This window comes from Nymphaea colorata, chromosome 2 (genome assembly GCF_008831285.2).
Source record: "Nymphaea colorata isolate Beijing-Zhang1983 chromosome 2, ASM883128v2, whole genome shotgun sequence".
Taxonomy (NCBI): Eukaryota; Viridiplantae; Streptophyta; class Magnoliopsida; order Nymphaeales; family Nymphaeaceae; genus Nymphaea; species Nymphaea colorata.
Genome location: NC_045139.1, coordinates 18,651,435 through 18,672,492, shown reverse-complemented (window position 1 = coordinate 18,672,492; position 21,058 = coordinate 18,651,435). Strand labels below are relative to the sequence as shown.

General features: G+C 39.7%; 3 protein-coding genes across 3 annotated transcripts; all 3 read right to left on the bottom strand.

Moving 5' to 3' along the window:
- Positions 1 to 320: 320 nt before the first annotated feature.
- On the bottom strand, positions 321 to 7,430 carry LOC116248618 (probable galacturonosyltransferase 3). Its single transcript, XM_031621515.2, has 9 exons — positions 7,106 to 7,430; positions 6,706 to 6,782; positions 3,930 to 3,984; positions 3,607 to 3,660; positions 3,403 to 3,540; positions 2,887 to 3,021; positions 2,305 to 2,639; positions 1,283 to 2,228; positions 321 to 860 (listed from the first exon to the last, which is right to left on the bottom strand). Exons 1-9 carry the CDS (start codon positions 7,160 to 7,162, stop codon positions 585 to 587), a joined length of 2,073 nt encoding a protein of 690 aa, XP_031477375.1. The 5' UTR covers positions 7,163 to 7,430; the 3' UTR covers positions 321 to 584.
- Positions 7,431 to 10,153: 2,723 nt separating this feature from the next.
- Positions 10,154 to 11,605, bottom strand: LOC116248619 (homoserine kinase). Its single transcript, XM_031621517.2, has one exon. The coding sequence runs from the start codon at positions 11,603 to 11,605 to the stop codon at positions 10,334 to 10,336; it is 1,272 nt and encodes a 423-aa protein (XP_031477377.1). The 3' UTR covers positions 10,154 to 10,333.
- A 127-nt stretch (positions 11,606 to 11,732) lies between these two features.
- LOC116248617 (glutamate receptor 3.3-like) lies at positions 11,733 to 17,465 on the bottom strand. The gene is made up of 6 exons (XM_031621514.2): positions 16,839 to 17,465; positions 14,792 to 16,140; positions 14,425 to 14,702; positions 13,404 to 13,435; positions 12,917 to 13,320; positions 11,733 to 12,829 (listed from the first exon to the last, which is right to left on the bottom strand). The coding sequence occupies exons 1-6, from the start codon at positions 17,101 to 17,103 to the stop codon at positions 12,431 to 12,433; spliced, it is 2,727 nt and encodes a 908-aa protein (XP_031477374.1). The 5' UTR covers positions 17,104 to 17,465; the 3' UTR covers positions 11,733 to 12,430.
- Positions 17,466 to 21,058: the final 3,593 nt, after the last annotated feature.

Below are 21,058 nucleotides of genomic sequence, written 5' to 3'. Positions count from 1 at the left end.
ACCATTGGCGATCTGTGCCTAGATCAGGCTCCGTTTCTCTGGAAAAGGTTGCCTATCATGGCTAACAGTGCCCGACTTACTAAGGACAGCCACCATAGCCTGAGTTGTTTGCTTTGTTTCTCGTAACAGCAGTGATGTAACCGATATCATGCAAATCACTGGCATAGCAGGTTCAATGCAAAAATGTTTTAGGGCATGCAGACATATCTGCTGAGCAATAAGCTCGTGAATCATGACCAAGTACCTCACTGTCTCACTGCCCCAAGCATGGGCTCGAAGCCTTCATATGTGCGAGCAGACAGCTTGAAATCCCAAAGAAATGCATAGACAAGGCTGAATATTTCTCTATGAATGAGGTTTTGAATCATTTTACAATAGCGAACCAGCTTAGCTGCAAAAGCACATCCAGTCAATGCGACTCTCATGTGCATTCCTGGTGTAACACCACGAACAAGGGAAAAAGGTCAATTCAATTGCCCAAAAAAATTCCGCATCATTTACAGGATCTCTCTCTTGAATTAAATGGAAGACCAGGAATTTCTACAGAAGACTTTTTTGGTAGAGTTTCAATTTCTTATCATCCGTTATACTAGTATGCCACATTCTTTCAGATAAGGGTTGTCATATGATACATACTTGGTCCAATAGGACTTGTACTTTAGATGTGCAATATCCAACCATGGCTTCTGGTTGCCATTGTAATGAACAACAGCACCATGCTCTATTTCTGTCAGGTTGAGTGCTGGATCATAACCAAGTCCAAGAACATGCCATGAACGGTCGAGTGGTTGGGTCAGATTATAGAAAGTGATCAGCCCAGGTGGCAGGGATCCTAGCTTCCACAATGTGCGCTCCTCATTCTGAATATGCCAAAGAAACAAATAAAGTGAGATAAAGCTCATCAATCATGTAAGCATAACCAATTCAGCACATGATTATGACATTGTAATCTACTCCGTACACAAAATCCAGACAGCCATCTCAGAATGGATAGAAGCCAGATTACTAAGTATACCACAATTACTTCACATTTGTACCGTTCATCTCCTAACGGCCAATGTCGACAGAAGGAAGACACAAAGTCCTTGGTGATATTGTCCACAATGCAATTAATCCATGCAGGAATGCCAATTCTGGATTGCTCAAACAATACCTAGACAGAGTGGATTCTTGCAGTTCAAGCAATGGCAACCAGACAAAGACTCTCCTGGCTTGGTCTAAGGGAACAGAAAGAATCACCCAAAGTAATAATAGCAGGGAAAAAAAAAGACTGACTACTTACCAAGTTTTGCCAGTAATGATAAATTCCTGTAATGTTGCGCCTCTTCCATTCTGTCAGGTCGAACATGTTCATTCCAAAGGCCCATCCACATGCATTTGGGTCAAAATTATTCGATATCAATGGGTTTGAGAAATTGAGATACTTATCAAACCTGTGGAAACTTTCTTTACAAGTCTCAACTGCACCATTAACCATCCCTTTGAGATCAACAGTCCAGAGTGGCATCAGATCCTTCTGGACAACTATATCATCATCAAGAAACAGTATCTTATCAAGTTTCGGAAACACTTCTGGCAGATAAAAACGAAGATGGTTCAGCATTGACAAGTATTTAGGGTTCCTATACTTGAGATTTGTATCAGCAGCTGACATCGTTGTTGGATGGTCGGCCTTAAAGTAATAAGCCTTCATTGCAGCAGTTTCAAGCTGCCGTAGGACTGGGCAATAGGATGAATTTAGCCATTTGAAGTCATCAACATTCTGAACATGAACAGTCACACCAGGAGGTGAATTTACAAGAAACCACATCTTCATAGCTGCAAAGTTCAGCTTGTCTGTCACCACATGAAAGACGTGCCTCTCTGGTTCTTTGGTATTAAAGATCGTCGAATTCACAACCACAGACGTAGCAAGAACATTGTCAGAAAATAGTGCATAATGATAAAGACTTGGATCTTCAAGTTTTTCTGTAGATGTTAATTCTTCATCACTTGAGTCGAGCAAAAAATAATCAGTCGTGAGATGTAAAGGAAGGCAATGCAGGCCCTTCGGAACAGTTTTTGCAGAGACTTGAGTCAAAAAAGTGGACTGTTTCTTCAGGGCTGCTATGTTCTCTTCTTCCCACTGCAGCATAGCCCGTAGCTTCCTTGCAACCTCTGCACAATCATACAACTTCTCTTTTGCTGCTGCTAAAACACGGCCCGTTGCTTTTGCTCGTTCAAGTGCACTGGATGAAAAGTTAGAACTAAGGTTGGTGGCTGAATGTTCATATAATAGATAACTGAAGCTGAGTGAAGAGGTACCTTGGATGTAGTTCAGCATCTGAGAGAGCTTCTCCCAGAGCATTCCGATTTTTTTTTATGCATGTCATCAATGAATCATAGAGAGTGTTTTCCTTCTTGGCCCGAGCTATGCTTGCATAAGCTTTTGCCATTATAACCTGGTCCTTCATAAGTTTCAAAAGTGAATCTGAATTTGGATTGCTATATTCTCTTCGCCATACACTATATTTTCCTTGAACTGTTGTATTGAGCTGCTTTGACCTTTCAACAGCTGCTGCTTGGATGAGCTTCTCACTCTCTTCATCATTTTGGAGTAACTCAGCAATTCGCTTGGCCTTTCTCTCTTCCCGCAGTAGCTGCAAAGAGAGATACTAGATCACCTTAAATACAAGGAGGCTCATTAGACATTACACAACTTAAACCATTCCCCTTGTTCAGTTTTTGTAAAAAAAAAAGAAACCCTTCAACCACATACAGAGACAAGCACAAGGCCCTAAAATACTCTCTATAGAATGGACATCTAGAATCAGGAACTTGCACATTCAGCAAGTCTAAGGCCCTTTATGAAGTACGTCACTCTAATATTTAAATTTGGGATCTTACCCGTCTCTTAAGTTTCACCGGATTGCTTTGAGACGCATGCCAATGGTGAGAAAATTTTCCAGCTATTTCTTGATTCCAGATATCTGAACCACTCTCTTGCTCATGTAGATCATGCTGCAACGATCCTTCCTTGATCTACGTAAGAATACAATCAACAGCATAACTCAATTCATACATTCACCATTTAAAAGGGAAAAAAATTGATGAAGTTCATGAAGAGATCTTAATTCAATTTCTTCATGTGTTAAGTGGATTTCAACCAATCAACTCTCTTCCACAAACTATACAGTGTTGCCATAAAATTGCAATGTATTGACTCAATCGTCCACTTGATACCTCCTATTTGGCAATTGGCATACGTTCATCAAGATTCTGCTTTATGCGAAATCATAAGGAGAAGACAGCCATCTGCTCAATGTTCACATTTCCATTTTTTTTTATTTTTTGCATGTGATTGTTGCTCTGTCTTTGCATGTTGAGAGAGAGAGAGAGAGAGAGAGAGAGAGAGATGTGAACCTCATCTTCATATGGTTTGGTATCCTTGGTGCTGTCAGAAGTTCTCCAGACCCATGAATCAGACAAATCCTTCGCTTTAAATGAAGTAACATGGAATGAACCAGAGGCATCTGTGTATAAAGCAGATAACTCCAAATCCTACACAAGGATAAACAAGATTGAATTCTTAACCAATTAGGGATCAAAACTGAAAGTTATGCATACCTCTGGGTTATACATCTCTTGTTCTAATGGTTTGCGTGCTTTTAAGTTGTACCCCTGTTGAATTCATGACAATTTACCTGGTCAAAACTTTTTCCTACTCTTATGAATTTGGAAATGCAAAACTGTCTGCATGGGAAAAGAAGCATCGCCACATATCTAAAATTCCAGAAGCAAATTTGATTTAGGAATTTCTACAAAATGAAAGTTACCATGTTGTATAGAGGGAAAAACAAGGTCAGTTTATGCAGATCCAAAGGCAAAACAAGATGACATTTCATATGGGCAAGGATTGGTATAAAAATAAGGCAGGTCAGAGGTCAAACCTTTCCATCACACCATGGACAGGCATTTGCTAAATACTCCTTAGCATGATTAACCCTGACAGTAAAATACAAAAGCTTCAATCAGGGACAGGAATACTAAAGTGTTTAGATGTCACAGAACACAAAAGCAAAGTGCAAATTGCAAAACACGAGACCCACAAGAAAGGTATACAAAACCAACTTATGCACTACCTAGACTTAAGATCTTTGTACATGGCCATAGACCTGTAGCCAGCAAAGGGATTAAAACAAACTCTTAAAGTAGGGTGTAGACTTAAGATCTTCATACATTCGTTATTATTAAAAACACTTACACTGTGCAATTCTTGTACCTCTCATTTGCAACACATAAATTCATATGAACAGGTCTTCCGGAGGTAGGAAGCAAACGATGTCAAGAGGTTATTTTGATAATGCGAAAGCAAACAATGTCAGGAGGTTATTTGATAATGCCAAACTCCTCTTCCTCTTTAATCATCCAACTTTGACCTACTACTAGCCATTTTTCAAACCCAATATAGAGGAGAGATTTCTAGATGTTACCTTTTCGACCCTCAGCTGTTGTTCAAGTTTCTTTCTGTTTTTTCATGCAAAAAACAAAAATACTCTTGATTTTTGATGTTTCAATATCTCCCTAGTGCAAACTTGGGACCGTAGCATTAAAATGTGTGCATGTAGGAAGTGATATTAGCAAAGTGAAGTACCTCAGATATAGAGCACATCAAAATTATTCCCATTTTGACTATATCATCAAGTTTCAAGTTTAAACTCATAGAAATTGCTGATCCATGATCCACTGCTGTGTGAGTGTGGTATAGCTTTTAGGTGCCCAGGCAGGAGTTTATTGGTAATGTTTACAACTTTATCATAAACTTTTCCAATGAGTTCTTCGGTTTAAGCTATATGACTGACAAAGTTTATAGCCTATGTATTGCAATACACAACTCATTCCACCTTGTTAATTTCATGCTGACTATATTTTTAGTTATCAATTTCAGCAATTTATTATGCATTTAAGCCTCCTTTTTTCAGAACCATAAGAGGCTGATTATTTTCAAAGGCATCATTTAGGTGTTACTACAAATTTTAACCACCAATATAGCACTTTTATTTTTAGTTTTTCTTTTTTCTTTTTTTTTTCCCTAAAGTCTCACTCTAGGATTTCATTCTCAAGCAGGTATCAAAGCTTCCTGCTTTTGTTCAAGGGAAGGAGCATGGTAATCCCATGTAAATCGCATCTTATAATGCCAATTGTCAAGCAACAGAACAATGTTTTCTGGAAAAAAGTTCCATAGCTTAGTTATATTCAAGTTGTTAATAAGTGTTCAGCTTTATACCTAATAACTCCATATCAAATCTAGTTTATTTTAATCCATAAAACAGAAAGAAGCATTTATCTACCAGAGCTTTCTAATTTTGTAATGAGTTCCCAATTTACTTGAAACTTTTAAGAAAAGGACCTTTCGTAAAATAGTTTGTAATTAAGGTTCAAATTATCAACAAAGCATGTCAACCTTATGATACAAGGAATGATTTGTGCCTACAATATAGGTGTTTTTAAAGAGTAGCTGTAAATGATGTACCATACAGTCTGTCCTGGAACAAACAATCTCCGAGGTTGAGGAAGAAATTTAATGACTATTAACCAGTTTCCTATCTCTCCAGAAAATGAGAACGTATACGTTTCTAATCTCCTTTCCCCTAGGCATTACTGGAATCAACACTACCAGCCCAGTGGCATCCAAGACGTGAAGCAAATACTAGAGTATATTGCCTGGTGTTGGCAAGTTGCGATTACTTGGACAGAAAGATCGGCAAGTTGCGATTACTTGGACAGAAAGATCGGCCAGTTGCTCAATGAGATCACTGCTTGACATTCACTTGGAAAACCAGATTTGTATCATTAATATTGAGCAAACTGAAAAAATGATGCAAATGTCACTACAACAGGTTTAGGATTTGACAGGAGAGTTTTGAAATGGAAGATACGGTGCTCTCTCCACTAATTTCTCCATCTCTATAATATCTTCCAACTTCTGTAATGACACTTTCTTGCCCCTTTGACTTAGTTTTATGATGCCTTCACTACCCTGATAAAAAGAACTTAAGGGGAAACAATTATACATTCACTAATCCTCGTTGCACCCCATTCATGCAGTGCTGGACAAGCAGGCAAAGATTTGACCTCAACTCCTCACAAGTTTCAAATAATGGGAGGCATTGGTTCTTCAAAGGTTAATCTTACACATTAAGGTGCCCTTCCATTTTCTCACGTGTGATTCCGGTACTCAGAAAGAAAAGGAAACAATCAGTAACTTTTTTTCTTCTCTATTTTCCTGCCATGATCATGGTAACATTAATCCTTGGTCCTAAATTCTAGCTTTTAGCAGGGAAACTAGATAACGAAAGAGATGGCATCCCAATCAAATGCCTGTGTTGACTCCGAAGTCTGAACCACAAAACGTATGGTCGCACACTCTCTTGTTTGCACGGGCCCAACCACCAATTGTGTACCCTCGATTAGCACAGTTCGTGTCCTACCTTTGTAGGTTTAATCATATTCAGTTCATGAAAGGGTTCGTTCCCAGACGGCCAGAAACGTTGACAATTCACGACGACATGATAGATTACAAAGGGCCACAAACATAAAACTGAAGTCAAGTTTCCTAAACACATAAACAGTAGCCTACGGAACATGTTTCAAAATCTGCTTCAAGAAAGATGAAATACTACACTATCAATTACCAAGGAAAGAAGAAACAACAAAGGATCTTACAGCATCCCACTGTCGGCTGACCAATGTAAGCTCGAATTTCCAATCTCAGCATTTGCAATGTGCATCAAGATGGGCACCTGCGTTCCAGTTAGAAAACACCAATTACGAGATCCAGAGGCAAACTGGTACCCAAGAGGAACCGTGGAAGGGCAAAATCAGGAAACATGAAACCAAGAATTGACCATCAAGAGGAACGCAATAAAACAGCCATAAAAACGCGAATAAGAAGGTTGCGAAGAAATCTAATCAGTTCGAAGACTCAGAATTCGTGGCAGAGATTGCCAAGAAACTCACTTCAACAAGAAAATGCAGTTCCATAATGAGAGGTAAGAGAAAATATGTTCGAAAATGGTAATGGGGAGGAGCGATTTTCTTTGCAGAATAAAAGAAAGAAAGAAACCACGATGAGGAAACCCCAATAAGGCAGCGTCCTTCTTCTCCTTCGCCTTCCATCCATGGCGCTCTTCGGTAAAGACAGACCGGATGATCCTGAGCAGCACTACGAACCACTTTCTCTAACTGGAATTATTCTGGCGGTAAAACTAATCAAGATCTCTCTCTCTCTCTCTCTCTCGATTTCCGCTTCCTGCCTTTTGCAGGGACAAGCAGCTTAGTTAGTTGTGCTCTGATTTCACAAGGACACTCTATATGCGTCGTATTCCATTTTGTACCCAACAAAATTTTCTACTAGTATTGCCGATATTGAAAGGAACCCTCTCGCTGACTGCAAATTTCCGGATCACTTTTTCAAGCAAACCTATTGACGTACCTTCAATAGCATACCTATTGGAAAAATCTGAAGCAAACCATCCATTCCCTCTGTAATCTTAACCCAATTATATTAGTTCCATCTGATTTATTAGTCCCAAACTCAAAATTAATTGAACAGTGGGAAATTTTGTGGCTTCTAGTTAGGCAGACTGTTCAATTCTCCCCTGCACCACCCCGGCACCATATTCTTTTGCAAGTCGAATATGGACGTACCTTCTCCAAATGAGAATGTGTGAGGTTTTACCGCTAATTGCAACAGTAAAATTTATTGAGTTTTTCTTCCGAGTTTGAAAAAGAAAAACTTAAGTTTAATGTTGCCTCTTCCTTCTAAATCAAGCTACTTCTTTGGATTAGCAAACTGCGAATTAGAAGTAGAGTATAGACTGGTAGGATAGGATAAGTAAATGGGACTAATGAATTGGCAAGGCCATGTCCATTTCCACTTCAAGGGTTGTTTGATTTCCTCCTTTAGACAAACTTTTTTACTTGATATTTTTATTCCTCGAAGAAGCAGAAGGAACTTTTTATGCTCGATTTAACCCATATTTGCTTCATGTTGTATTAACGGTTGAAATTGCACCATTTTTCAATGTCCACTAAACTCTGTCTTGGAGGTCGTTTGATAGCATGAATACTTTCTGAGTGTTTCATGAATTTGCTTCAATCTTTAAGACATATTTATAAAGCACTAAATAAAACATGTGTTTCTTGATGAATCTAACTTAAAAGATTTGTCAGATTCATATAACACTCACACTATTTTCTTATAGTGCCTACCTCAAATAGCATATGCCTTTAATTTTATGCTACAAAATTCACCTTGAGTATTTAACTATGCTTCGTTCAACCTCGAGCTCTTCTTTCTAACCACATGGTGCTTGACGGCCTCTGATCTCATAGCCGAGGCTGATTTGAAATCCATGGTTTAAACAAACAGTGGATCTCATATCCGTTTTATATGTAAAAAAAAAGTGTGAATATGAGTAGGGGCAGAGCTAAGAATTTTTTTCTTATGAGACCTTTTGGAAGTCATAACATGTAAAATTTTTTCCCCAAAATCAAGGGGGGCCATGGCCCCCACCAGCACCAGCCCCTGGATCTGGGGTTGGAAGGGGAAGTCAGGATTCAGATATGCAGATTTAAAATCATTGGTGATTGGAGATCATCCCAGATATGAGCTCTACCCCGAGCAAATACCACCTAAAGGCCTTAGCCTTAGCTATTGGTGACTTCAATATGCAATTTACACTATGTAAGAGAGTTCCAAATTGCATTACTAATTTTTACACTAGATGAATAAAGGGCTGGTATCATTGCTCAATTTTATTCAACTGGAGAAATGCATTCAAGCTTATCATCTTGACTTAGGAGTCCAGCAACGAGCAACTCAGCTGATACAAGTACGCCCAACATGAATAAAGGGCATTTAATACATCTTTTTATGACTCATACAAGTTTGTCAAATATTTAGCGGCCCTTGGTAACAAAAACACTAATACAATGTCCCATGAAGCTATTCCAAAGATGGGGATTAATAATTCGTGGAATATTGTGTTCTAGTGTTCTATGAATCGGGCATAATTTTTGACATAGATTCATAAAATACTGTTTTAGTGTTCGTGTTGCCAAGTGCCAGAATAGGAAAAAGTGGTAAGTGGAAAATGTAAAGGATATCAAATTGAAGACCTCATATCAAGTGCCAACCTTGCATTTTGTTGTCTAAGCTTTCCCATGGCACTCAAGATGTTTGGGAAAAAAAAAAAAAAAAAAAACATGGGAAAACGTGTCTACCAAACAGAATAAAGTGCCTTCAACTTTGGCTATCTTTTTCATCACAATAAGACCACTTTTAGATTGGGATATTTGAATAACCTCTTCAACAATAATCCAGCTAAATTTAGCTGAACTTAGGCGTGGCTGCTCATAAGAGAGTTTTTCCTTTTATTGCTCAAATCGAGAGCATAAACTCTGAACCTTCTAAGATAATCTCATATGGGTTTATCCATAAAGTACACACTTTTCCAAGAGTAAAAAATAGTATTTGAACTCCATACCTGCAATCCAAACATGATTTAAGTCGTTTGTTTGGATCTCTAAAGGTGAGATGGTTCTTGGTTTTTCTTTTGTTGCATGTAATCCAATCCATTTAAGCCCCAAGTCGCTAACATAGCTGGTGGGCAATCTCCAACAGGTCATCTACTCAATTTTCATACTAAATCTTGTTTTTTCTTGAGAAAGTGAACCGAAGATAGGATATCATAGGCTAGGTTTAGATCGCAATCCCATCTCGAGTGGCTCTAAGTCTAAAACACAAAGAAAGCAAACCCGTTCTAGTGGTCTTCAAACAATATTCAATATGAACTAATGCATTTGTTTTCTGGAACAAAAACAAAATTCAACCCGCATAGGACATTCACATATACTCCTGCGTATATTTCATAGAAGATGGACTATTTGATTCCCTTCACCATCAATGTGGTACTGGGAGTCGTGATTCTTTGCCCTTAGATCTTATCAAAGGAAGTTAACATGATTTTTTTTTTACCAAACTATGAGGCGTCAAGATTGGAGGGTTGTGGCGAGATCAAAGTTTTTTTTACCAAAGGGTGTTTCAGTAAACAAGTAAATGTCCTTTCAAACATGAACTCCTAAAATCGCGAGGCAGTACCCCACAATCTAATCCAAACGGGAACTTCCAAATTCTCATTTATGAGGATTACAACAAACGCTTTCACGCGTTTCCCACAGATATCGAGATATTCTTCTCGGAGCTCACCGAAATTAAAGTTCCCAAATTCTTGTTTTTGGAGAAAAACAAACGGTTTGGAGAAGCGCACACGAAACTCGCTTGAGAGTCTCAGTGGGGAATGGAACTCACCACCCTCGCGCCCTCATGGTCCAGCCTCTGCACGCTCACCTTCGACCTCAATCCCCCCACCTTCAAGAACGCCTCTGCCATCGCTTCGCCGATCGCCTGACCCTTCGCCTGGTCGTCAGTCACAGCTACAGCCGTCGGCCCGGCGCCGCTTATCGTACAACCGAATGCCCCGGCAGCCACCGCCGCTTCCTTCACCGCCACCATGCCGGGGATTAACGGGCTCCGACGCGGTTCGACGATCCGATCGGCCGACATCGCTGCTCCGAGAGCGGCGACGTCCCCAGCAGCCAAGGCAGCAACCACAGCTGCCGCGTGCCGAGAGTTCCAGATGTGGTCCTTGAACGCGATTTCCTCCGGCAGGACAGCCCTCATTTTCTTGGTCGGCGCTTCGAACTCAGGCGAGACGAGGACGAACAGGAGCTCGCGGCCGGCGGGAAACGGCAGGCGGATAAGCTCAAGCGGATCGCAGCTGCGGACGAGCACGAACCCCCCAAGGATAGAAGGAGCGATGTTGTCCGCGTGGCGGCCGCTCACCTTCGCCTCCGATTCTAGCCCCGCGAGGACAAGATCGTTGCCGGAGAGGAGGTCGCCAAACAGCGCGTTCACGGCGGAGGCAGCAGCGGCGGCGCTGGCCGCACTCGAGCCGAGGCCGCTCCCAAGGGGAAGCCCCTTCTCCAGAGTGAGCGACACGCCGACGGACCGGACGCCGAGAGCGCGGAGGACGGCGATGGCGGCGATACCGGCGCAGTTATTCATCGGATCGAGGGTCAGCTTGGGGGCGCCATGGACGGCAGTAATGGCAACACGGCCGGGCTTGACGGAGGGATCGACGACTACAGTCACGTGGTCGCCGATACCGGAGACAGCGCAGCCAAGGAAATCGAAGCCGGGGCCGAGGTTAGCGACGGTGGCCGGAGCGAAGGATCGGACGGTGGAGAAGACGGGAAGAGGCTCCGCTTTGCGGGTCGACGCCTCAACCCTCGAGCTGCAGATAACGATGGCGGAGGGCCTGCGGTGATGGCTGGGAGTAGGGTTAAGGTTTGGGATGGGAAGGAGGTGTCTGACTGAGGCGATCATCTCTGGGTTGGGAGAAGAGGAGGAAGAAGAAGTAGTAGAAAAACACAGTAGATAGAGAGAGTGTGTGCCAAGGGCAGCGGTAGAGGCTTGAGGGAGAAGGGTGAGGGGTTTTAGAGATTGGGTTTTTAGATGCAATTTGGGCGGGCCGGATCTGTCCAGAACCCAAGACGACATTAAAATAGTTTAGGTGACGTCCATCTCTCTCTCTCATATATATATATATATATATATATATATATATATTAGAGAGAGAGAGAGAGAGAGAGGGAGAAGGTTTGGTAATAATATATCACGAGTTGGCGTAATTGTGGGCTGAGCTGAGAGTGTGGATTGGTTGGAGAAGGTGGTTGAGGACAAAACATGGATTTTGGTTGGAGAAGGTGGCTAAGGACAAAACTTGACTCAGCATATCATCACTTGGGAATAGCAAGGTCGCTTTTCCTCACGCCAAAGACAAAAATCAATATACAAATAAATGTGTCTATGATTAAGCTTTTCATGAACAAATCTGGATTCGTTAGACTGCCAACAAGAGCTCTTCGCCAGGCGAGCAAAATATAGCAATAGATAACTAGAACAGGGCAATATGATAAGAAGGGAAAAAGTTTGTCCCATACTGTGATACAAGCCTTGGAAACTTCAAGTGGAATTAGGTAGAGCATCTGTTCTTCAAAAGCTTAGTTAAATTAAAATTCTATCTACTGCTATCTTTATAAAACCTTGTAATGTCAAACGGAGAAATGACTTACAACACCATTGAACATAGATGTTAAACCATGAGATGGGGAAATGGATCTAGTTTCACTTGACTGCCTAGTACCTGTACTTGGGTGTAATAGATGGTAGGATTTCAGACTGTGATTTCTGTAAAGGCCTTTGTTGATGCACCGGAATAGATCTTCTTGTGCTTTACCAGATTCTCAGAGCATTGAACTATCTAATATTGCAACTTTCTGCAATTTTCTTAGTAAACTTTTTCAAATTTATAAAACCAACGATTCATGCTGGGCCAACCACACTGCTGCTGCTGAGAGTTCGCTCTGTTGGCATTTTATCCAACTTGCTTTGTTCCTTCTTATCAAGAAACAAAAGACACCTCCATATACATGACCTGGAGCCACCTTCGACATCTGCAGAGACATCTGGTTGGTGCTTTTGCTGGATGAATATCCTAATGAAGTATAGAGAGAGTGCAAGAACTGATGCCATTGCACATATCAGAAAGAGCCCCCAGAAGCAGTTCAGGTCAAGCTGATCTGAGCTGATGTCTGTGCTCTGTGAACTGCAACCTGAGTTTTTCAGCCATTTGTCATGGATCCTTTGTAGCTCACCACTTTCTGCCAAAGTAAGGATGGCAGTGGAGAAGTCAACTGTTAAAGGAGAATCGCGGGGAAATACCTGATACGAGATAAACGGTAAGATCAAATGCCAACTACATAGAAATTGAAAGCCATCAGAATTAAGCAAACTTATTCAAGTACTTACAAGGCCCCAGCCGCTCTTGGTAAACTCATTCCCTCGAACGGAAAACTTGCAGTATTTCGAGAGAAAAAGATCGATATATGGACGTTCATCGACCACAGCAGCAACACCTCCATTTGCTGGACCTTTCTCTAAGGCTGCTGCATAGGCCTCTGGAGAGCCAAGTTCAATCAGCCTAGACTTTCGTACACCTAGGTCTATCAGATATTTCTCGGCAAAGGATCCTACTTGGAATCCAATCGGCTCACCACTTGATATCAAACTATCAATTCCTGTGATTGGTGAAGAGAGCTGTTGTACTGTAAGTATTGAAGTCAAGCTCGCGGTGTAACTTGAGTTAACTATGAGGACCACAAACAGCCACATTATGAGCACAAGACGTCCAAGGACACTAACAACTTCCTCTCCTGCATGGTTAACAAGAAAGCAGGTTATTTTAGATGATTTTGACATACAGATCAAAGAAATGGCGACAACCACTCGTGCTTACTGTGAGCAAAAAACATTGTTGAGAAGCTAAACCTGCAAAAACCAAAAACAAAAACCCAAATAAGAAGCTTCGGGTTAACTGAAAGAGATTAAGCAGAAAAAGCTAATTGAACCCATTGAGTCAAGATGGATAATCCCAGTTTGATGAACTGTGTTATTGCTGGATCTAATAATTTGGAAAAGGACTAGCCTCCGAAAGGAATTTTAGCCCCAAAAATTGCACAAATTTTCCACTTGAAGTAAAACAGATATTTTGCAGAAGACCCATTCATATCTGGTGAGTAAATAATAGATTCAAGCAGAATATGGATAAAGTATAAGGCAATGCACTGCAGAAGTGCCAGATCAATTTGGTGATCTTTTCTAAATAAAATAAACTTTACTTTGCTAATCATATTGAAGTTGTATAGGCGAAATTTTGCAATTATCATAAGTTTCAGAGGGAGGAAATGCAGGGAAAAGTGAAAAAAAAAACAAGTATATATATATATATATATATATATATATATATATATATATATATATATATATATATATATATAATTACACCAATATTCAAGCTGAGGACAATAATAGCAAATATTGAACGACAAATTTCTTCTCAGATTAAGGATAAATATGAAAGTAAAGTTTTTGTATGTATCAGATGGACAAAAATTGACGCACTGCTGAATGAAGGATAAGGAAAGGTTATTATCTAATGTATGGGAAAGATGGAATTTCGACTCCTTCAACAGTTTCTCTAACAGTATTCTGTTGACATATCAGAAACAATTTAAAATGTTATTTGTTTTTTAACGAACAGCATCTGCTGTGACGTTTAAGGAGTCTAGTGGAGTCAAGTCACTCAGAAAAGTGATAATGAGTGCAAGAAGAACTGCATCAATTATAAGGTCACTTTTGAGCGTGACAATGATGCTGCAAGAACAACTGTCGAAATAACCAAGGGAGCACCTGCTTAGACCAACGCAAGTTAAAATGACAAGACAAAGGTTCCTTGAGTGTGAACTTGAAGAACCTACCAGAGAACTGTGGCTACTTGTTTTTTTGGCGTGCCACGGAAATCTCTATTCACCTTGTGTTCCAGAATCCATATAACCATTCCCATCACAAGCAAAAACGCTACAGTTCCACCCCACATCTTTAAAGTAAAGGGCCTCAGGAATGCCCAGGCACCTGATTTCGTCCTTTTGGTTGGAGCTACAACAACAAGCCCAGACTCAGCATAAGGCTGTGTAAAGTCTATAGCCCTTGTTCTGTCGGTAACAATTGCAATGTCCCCAACTGCTGCATCAAAGAACTGCCAAAAAAGGAGAGAGAGTAAACGTCAAAATGATGCAGAAAATTGTGTTCACCTCAAGAGAAATGGCGTCCTAATGATGCACTCACCCCTGTTTGAACCATCCGTACAAGCTCACGGTAGCTTGGATTTGCTTTACCATTCCCAAATGGTATGAATTTATAAGTAAGAGCATATGGTAAATTGTTCACTGCAGCAACAAATACATCTATGCAGAAGCCCTTCACTGTATCAGTTCCATTAACTACTGAGACAAATTCCTTATAACTAAATCTGTTGGGGATACCTATTCTCAACTGCCTTCCATTATTTGCAAAAACCCATCCACGAGGAATTGCTGCTGCTCCTCCAGGCCAGATAACATTATGAAGCTGCTGATTTGAAGCATTTGGAGGCCTAGAGTAGAGGCTTTCTGGTGCCTCCACTGATAATTCAGAATAATTAGACCAATAACCAATCACTCTGCGTGCAGTTCCAACAACATTAATTATATCATACGCAGGACGAACCAAGTACCTATCCGAATCAAACTGAATCTTGCCAGTTAAGGCAGTAAAGTTTGCTTCTAGGACTCTTTTCAGCAACTGCTTTCCTCCGTTGAATAAGCTTAACGTTTGAAGGTTCATCTTGCTTCCCTGCATACCATTCAATTTTGGATCACTGGAGAAGGAAATAGTACCTCCTCCATCAAGAAAAGCATTGGCTGCATATGCTATTAGCCAGACAGTATCATATGCATATAAACCATAAGTATTCAACCCCAACATTGAGGTATCCATTCCCTCTTTCTTAACCAAATTGGTCCACCTGGATGTAAAAGCTTTCTTCTGATCTGAATCAGGTACATGCTGTCGTGTCATGAGAACTCCCTGGAGTGAAATTGTTGTCTCAGAATTGGCAGGGTAAGTGTCGAGATAAGAGGAAAGCCAATCAGTAGCTATCCACACATATCCATCGGCAACCATGTCAAGATGCTTTGCAACAGAGAAGATCATAAGACCTGCAACAGGGTCACTGACATGGACAACAATGACTCTTGATTCCATTAATGCCAATTTAACCAGCACATCAGTGATATCACTGCTAGTCATTCCAGGAGGCAATGCAGCTTTGAAAGAAATCTTGCATGTTCTCTCCTGAAATTTGTCTCCTAAAGCAGAGATACCATTCCTACCATAATCATCATCAATATAAAGTGCAACCACCTCTTTCCAGTGGTAATAATCAACGACAGCAGCGATTGCGGACATTTGATACAAATCACTTTGGGTTGTCCTAACGAAAAATGGGTACTGCAGTGAAGCAAGAGATGGATCTGTGGCAGCAAAAGAGAGGGTTGGAACTTGGAGTTCATTGGCAACGTGTGACATCACATGAGCAATCGTAGAGGACTGTGGCCCAATTATGGCAACAGTATCCTTCTCCATGAACTGTAGAGCTGCATCAACGAGCAGTTTGAAGTTGAACAAATATTAGACCAAGCACAGAAAGCAAAGAATATGGAAGAGAAAAAAAAAAAAAGAAGAAGTCGGAAAGGTTGACTTCATTATTATGAGTTGAAATAAGTAAAAGAAATAAAATGGACTTTGCAGATATCTAGACTAGAGAAGCTTTCTCGTTTTGAAAGGAAGTTACCAAAGGCAGAAGCGTCTAGAAACTCAGAGGTAATGCTATTGTTCTCTCGCTTCATGCTTCTGGAACGAATCCATGAGCCGCTTCCATCAAACAGTGCTTCTTCTGGAGCTAATGCTATTGTGCACGAGCATTTTTTGAAAAAGATTTAGAGGTACATGTGCTGTACACCTTTTTCAAGTTTTTCTTTTACGCTATTTCTTCTTTGCTTCCTATTCAGAGTATTATATCAACGGTCTTTATGCTTCGAATCAAAGGCATTTTTTTAGTTAGTTTCTTTTCACTTAATATTTCATGTTGAGATGTACCAAAGGGTGCGTGTATACACAAAGATACATATATGCACACACATTATACAAACATACATACACGATCTTAAATTCCTCATTTCATGGCTGTTAAACTAAGCAAGAGCAGTTCACAGAGATCTGATTCATCTGAATGAGAAGTTTGAGGTGTTTGGAGGAAGTCATAATGAACGTCAATGGAGAAGTGACAGCTTACCTTCAACAATGCCAAGAAAACCACTGGAGTTGGAATCCGAAAGAGTAACATTCAGCTTAATCCCACGAAGAACGCTGGAATCGGCATTGATATCAGCTACTGCAGCATCAATGGCGATCTTGGCGACGCGGCCTATCGCAGAATCAAATGTGAAAATTGCTCCAACATTCACCACCGCTGGCCTCGATGAAACGTTTCGACCGGATCCATCTCCAAAAGCTCCAGGGTTTAAGAACGCAATCACAAATAGTAAAACAGGGAACATGGCTCCCCTCAAACTCAGAGAAGACAAACGCACAAAAGCTCTTGTGTGAACTGGAAACAAAGACTAATACAAACACCAAGAACACAAAAACTACGACAGTATTTTCCAGGAAAATCACAAACTGATGTGATCTTACATAACACCACCAGCATGGCAATCATGAGAGGGATGAGTCATAATATAGTGAAATGACAACCGTAAGACTCAATTTTTGACGACGAAGAGAGTCATGAAGGTCATCTCTTCAGTTCATTATGAGTCTGAAAGCAGCAGCAGTGAATTGGCGTAAGTCCAATATCCTTCGCTGGAATCATCGGCAGGTGCTGCTATACAACAGGAGAGCAGAGAGAGATAGAGAGAGACAGAGACAGAAACAGAGATTGTCTCCGTGAGGAAATTTATAGAGCCGTGGCCCAGCTTTCGACAAGCAAGCATCTGTGTAGTCAGGATAATTGAAAGCAGATTCGGTGACAAAAAAAAGTTACAAAAGAGGTAGGTGGTTAATACCAGACTCTGGAGAAAGAGGTTAAATTCATTTACTGCAGTTTGGTTAGTGGGTCATTCGTCATGAACTTGCTTTTTACTTAGCTTGAACTTCTGTAAAAATCTAACTAGAGAAAAACTTGAGAGAGAGAGAGAGAGAGAGAGAGAGAGAGAGAGAGAGATGTTCTGCAAATTTGAAAGGAAGTTGATAGTAGTAAAGGGTCGTTGATTGGAGGAAGGAAAGCATCACGATCTTGGAAGTTTAAAAGGTACGTTGCACCAGTTGGCAATTGAGATTATCTACAGCAGAAGTTTTCAGTGCGTCAAGGGCCGTTAAACGGTGGCCGTCTCGGAGCAGATACGGTGGGCCTTGAAAGAGACAGCATCATAGGGGCTTTATGCCATCAATTTTGGCTTCTATCAGTTTCGACTTAGCTTCAAGTACTCTCAAAATTATTTTTTCTTTTCATTAAACACTTGTTATTAAACATTCAATAAAATACGAAGAGAGGTACATATAATTGACATGGTATATATATATATATATATATATATATATATATGGATTCATCCATCCATGCTTAGATAGAAAAACTTTCTAGCATCTCATAGTGCACTGTCTGATGCAATTCATTGAATAGTGTGATTGGATAAAGCAAAAGATGGACGAAAGATTTTAAGGATATATATATATATATATATATATGATGGAATTCATTTGCTTACTTTAAAAAATAAGAACTTCCGATAAACTGAATTCATCTTTAATCAGAGACAAGTAGGTTAAAAGTTCAAAGGAACATATGCTACAGTGGTCAAGCTCTTAGTGTGAATGACAAGAGTTGAACAAAGTGTAGTCTTATACTTTGTTTCAGCAACGACCAAACCATCCTTGTAATAAAGGGAAATGTTATGATTCTTTCTCTTTCCCTGGTTAATGACAATGACATTAGTTCGGGAAAATGAAAAATAGTTGGCCTCTCTTCTTAAGAGCAGATGGAATAATTTCTCAGATGTAAAAAACTAAAACGTCATCTCTTATAAATACAGTAAATAAGTTTCGAGTTCAATTCTAATACTACCCTTTAAACTGCGAATGATGGTATATGTGACACTCAAATTGAAATGTATACTGTGTGACCACATAAATCCCAAAACTGTTATAAACCTTGGGATTGGGGAAAGGACGGTGGCTTTCACCTAATGCTACCATTTGCCAAGCATGACTAGATAGTCCAAATTAAAAAAATTTATCACTAAAAAACTTTTAATATTTTTCATGATGAATTTTTAACTTTAGTCATCCACAACTATTTTACACACCTATATATATATATATATATATATATATGAATCTTTGCATCAGCCACTATATATGAAAGGAAAAGCAATTGAAACTTTAATTGATCTACTCTCCTAGTCCAATTAAAGTTTGACTTAGGTTTTGTTATTATTATTGTTGTTGTTGTCATTGTTATTGTTGTTGTATCATGTATGGATGTAATTGATGTATTGAAGAGAAAACGTTATTATTTGGTTTTCGTTTTTTGTGTATTAAACAAGATGTAATTTTAGCGGTGAAGTTTGAAGCAATTATGACCTCCATATGTAAAACCCCGTATATTCATACTTAATCTTGTGCTTCTAATGCATGATCATAACCTTCTAAGGATTCTAATGAAGGCGATTTAGTTAATGGTGCAAATGTCTTTGTCTAATGAAATCCATTCACCAAACAAAAGAAACTATATGTTGATCAATGTATCTTATAAGGACATTTGTTCGAGTTATGGCGAAAAAACCTTTTGAGAATCAGTACTTCCAACAGAATCAATACTGAAAAGCTCCCGAGTCTATAGTCGCAGGGCAGATTGTAGTCATCATGTTCAGGGGTGGAACCAGAAATTTTTCATGCGAGAGGTTGAATTAAAGTTTTTAAATTTTGACAGGAACTGAAATATCATGTTTCAAAATTTTTATATATGACAAGTAAAATTTTCTAAAATTTAGATGTAATTTTCATGAAAGTAACGTAACTTCTTACACAAGGGGAAGCTAATAGCTTATCACTAAGGAATAAAGGTCCTTCTGCAACCAAAGCTAAGCTGTTTGCTTGCTTCCTATACATTGGGGAACGCATGGAATTGGTAAAGAATCAACATGATCCCATGTTGCTAATGCAAAGGCAGATCAGCTTGAGCCTGAAGTCTGCCAACGCTACTGCTAACATTAAGAAATTACAGAAAGGTGCCTAAGACTTGAGAAAATAACAAATCAATCACCGTTCAAATTCTACAAGTTAATAGGTTGGCACTCAAATTTTGAGAGACATTCTCAAAATGTGACCTATTGACAGAAAAAGTTGGCTTTTAATAAATGTGTTATGATAATGGGCGGCTCATTGAAGGTTTCCTTCAAAAGTTGAGTGCTTATTTGTTAACTTTTGAAAGTTATATTATTTGCTTAAATGGTAAGTGCTTTTTGTAATATTTTTTAAAACTAAATAGTAGAATATTTATTAAAGAATTTGTGCTTCCTTTCCAATTCGTTCAAAGAAAGCTCCTTCAAAACCCAAGATGGAAACCAGCCAATAAGAGGATGGGGATGAAAGGCAATACATAAAAGGCTATGATGAAAGCATCCGTTGCTTGATGGATCATGGGGACAGGATTTGGTCCCTATTCCCTTTCTCCTTTTTGGACAAATTTGCTTGAGAAGAGACTTAAGTTTTTTTTAGTAAGGTGCATAGAACTTAACCAAGAATGGATGAACCACCCCAAATTTGTGGACCACAAACTGTGTGATGTTCCTTATTCCTTTGAAGCTTTATTCCAAACAACACTTTGGTGAGGATGAAGTTTCTCTCTCTCTCTCTCTCTCTCTCTCTCTCTCTCTCTCTCTCTCTTTATATATATATAATCCATGAATGGTGACTCTAAAACAATAGACACTCGGAGACACCAAATCTAAGTCGTCTGGTCTACTATGATTGATAGTTGAGAGAAAAACAAAGAGATTTGGTTCACACTTTTTTCACCTTGTTTTTTTTCTCAACCATATATCATGATAAACGGAGTGAGTTCTAACTATCTAAATTCACCATACAATAAGGTGAAACTCGCATTGTTTTTTGGCTTTATTCAAAATAGTGTAACCTTCAATTCAACCTCTAAATCTCAGCAGTGGCTTTACCCTTACTTAATTCATGTTACTTTCTTGTTGTTGCCCCGCTCCCTCCTGGCTTTTTTAGATGGTTCTTTGGTTTCTTTGTTTTTGCTCTTTTCCTGACTTTTTCTTACTAGCGACATTACTTTCGATCACCTTCATTTGGTAAAGGTGGACGTTAATCTCTCCTTGCGCATTGGCAAAGGCTGGGTACCACTCACTAGCGCTTTCTCTCTCTCTCTCTCTCTCTCCCTCTCTTTTGCATCTATTGTCTATTTTTCTTTTTGTTTTTGTTTTTGCATTTTGC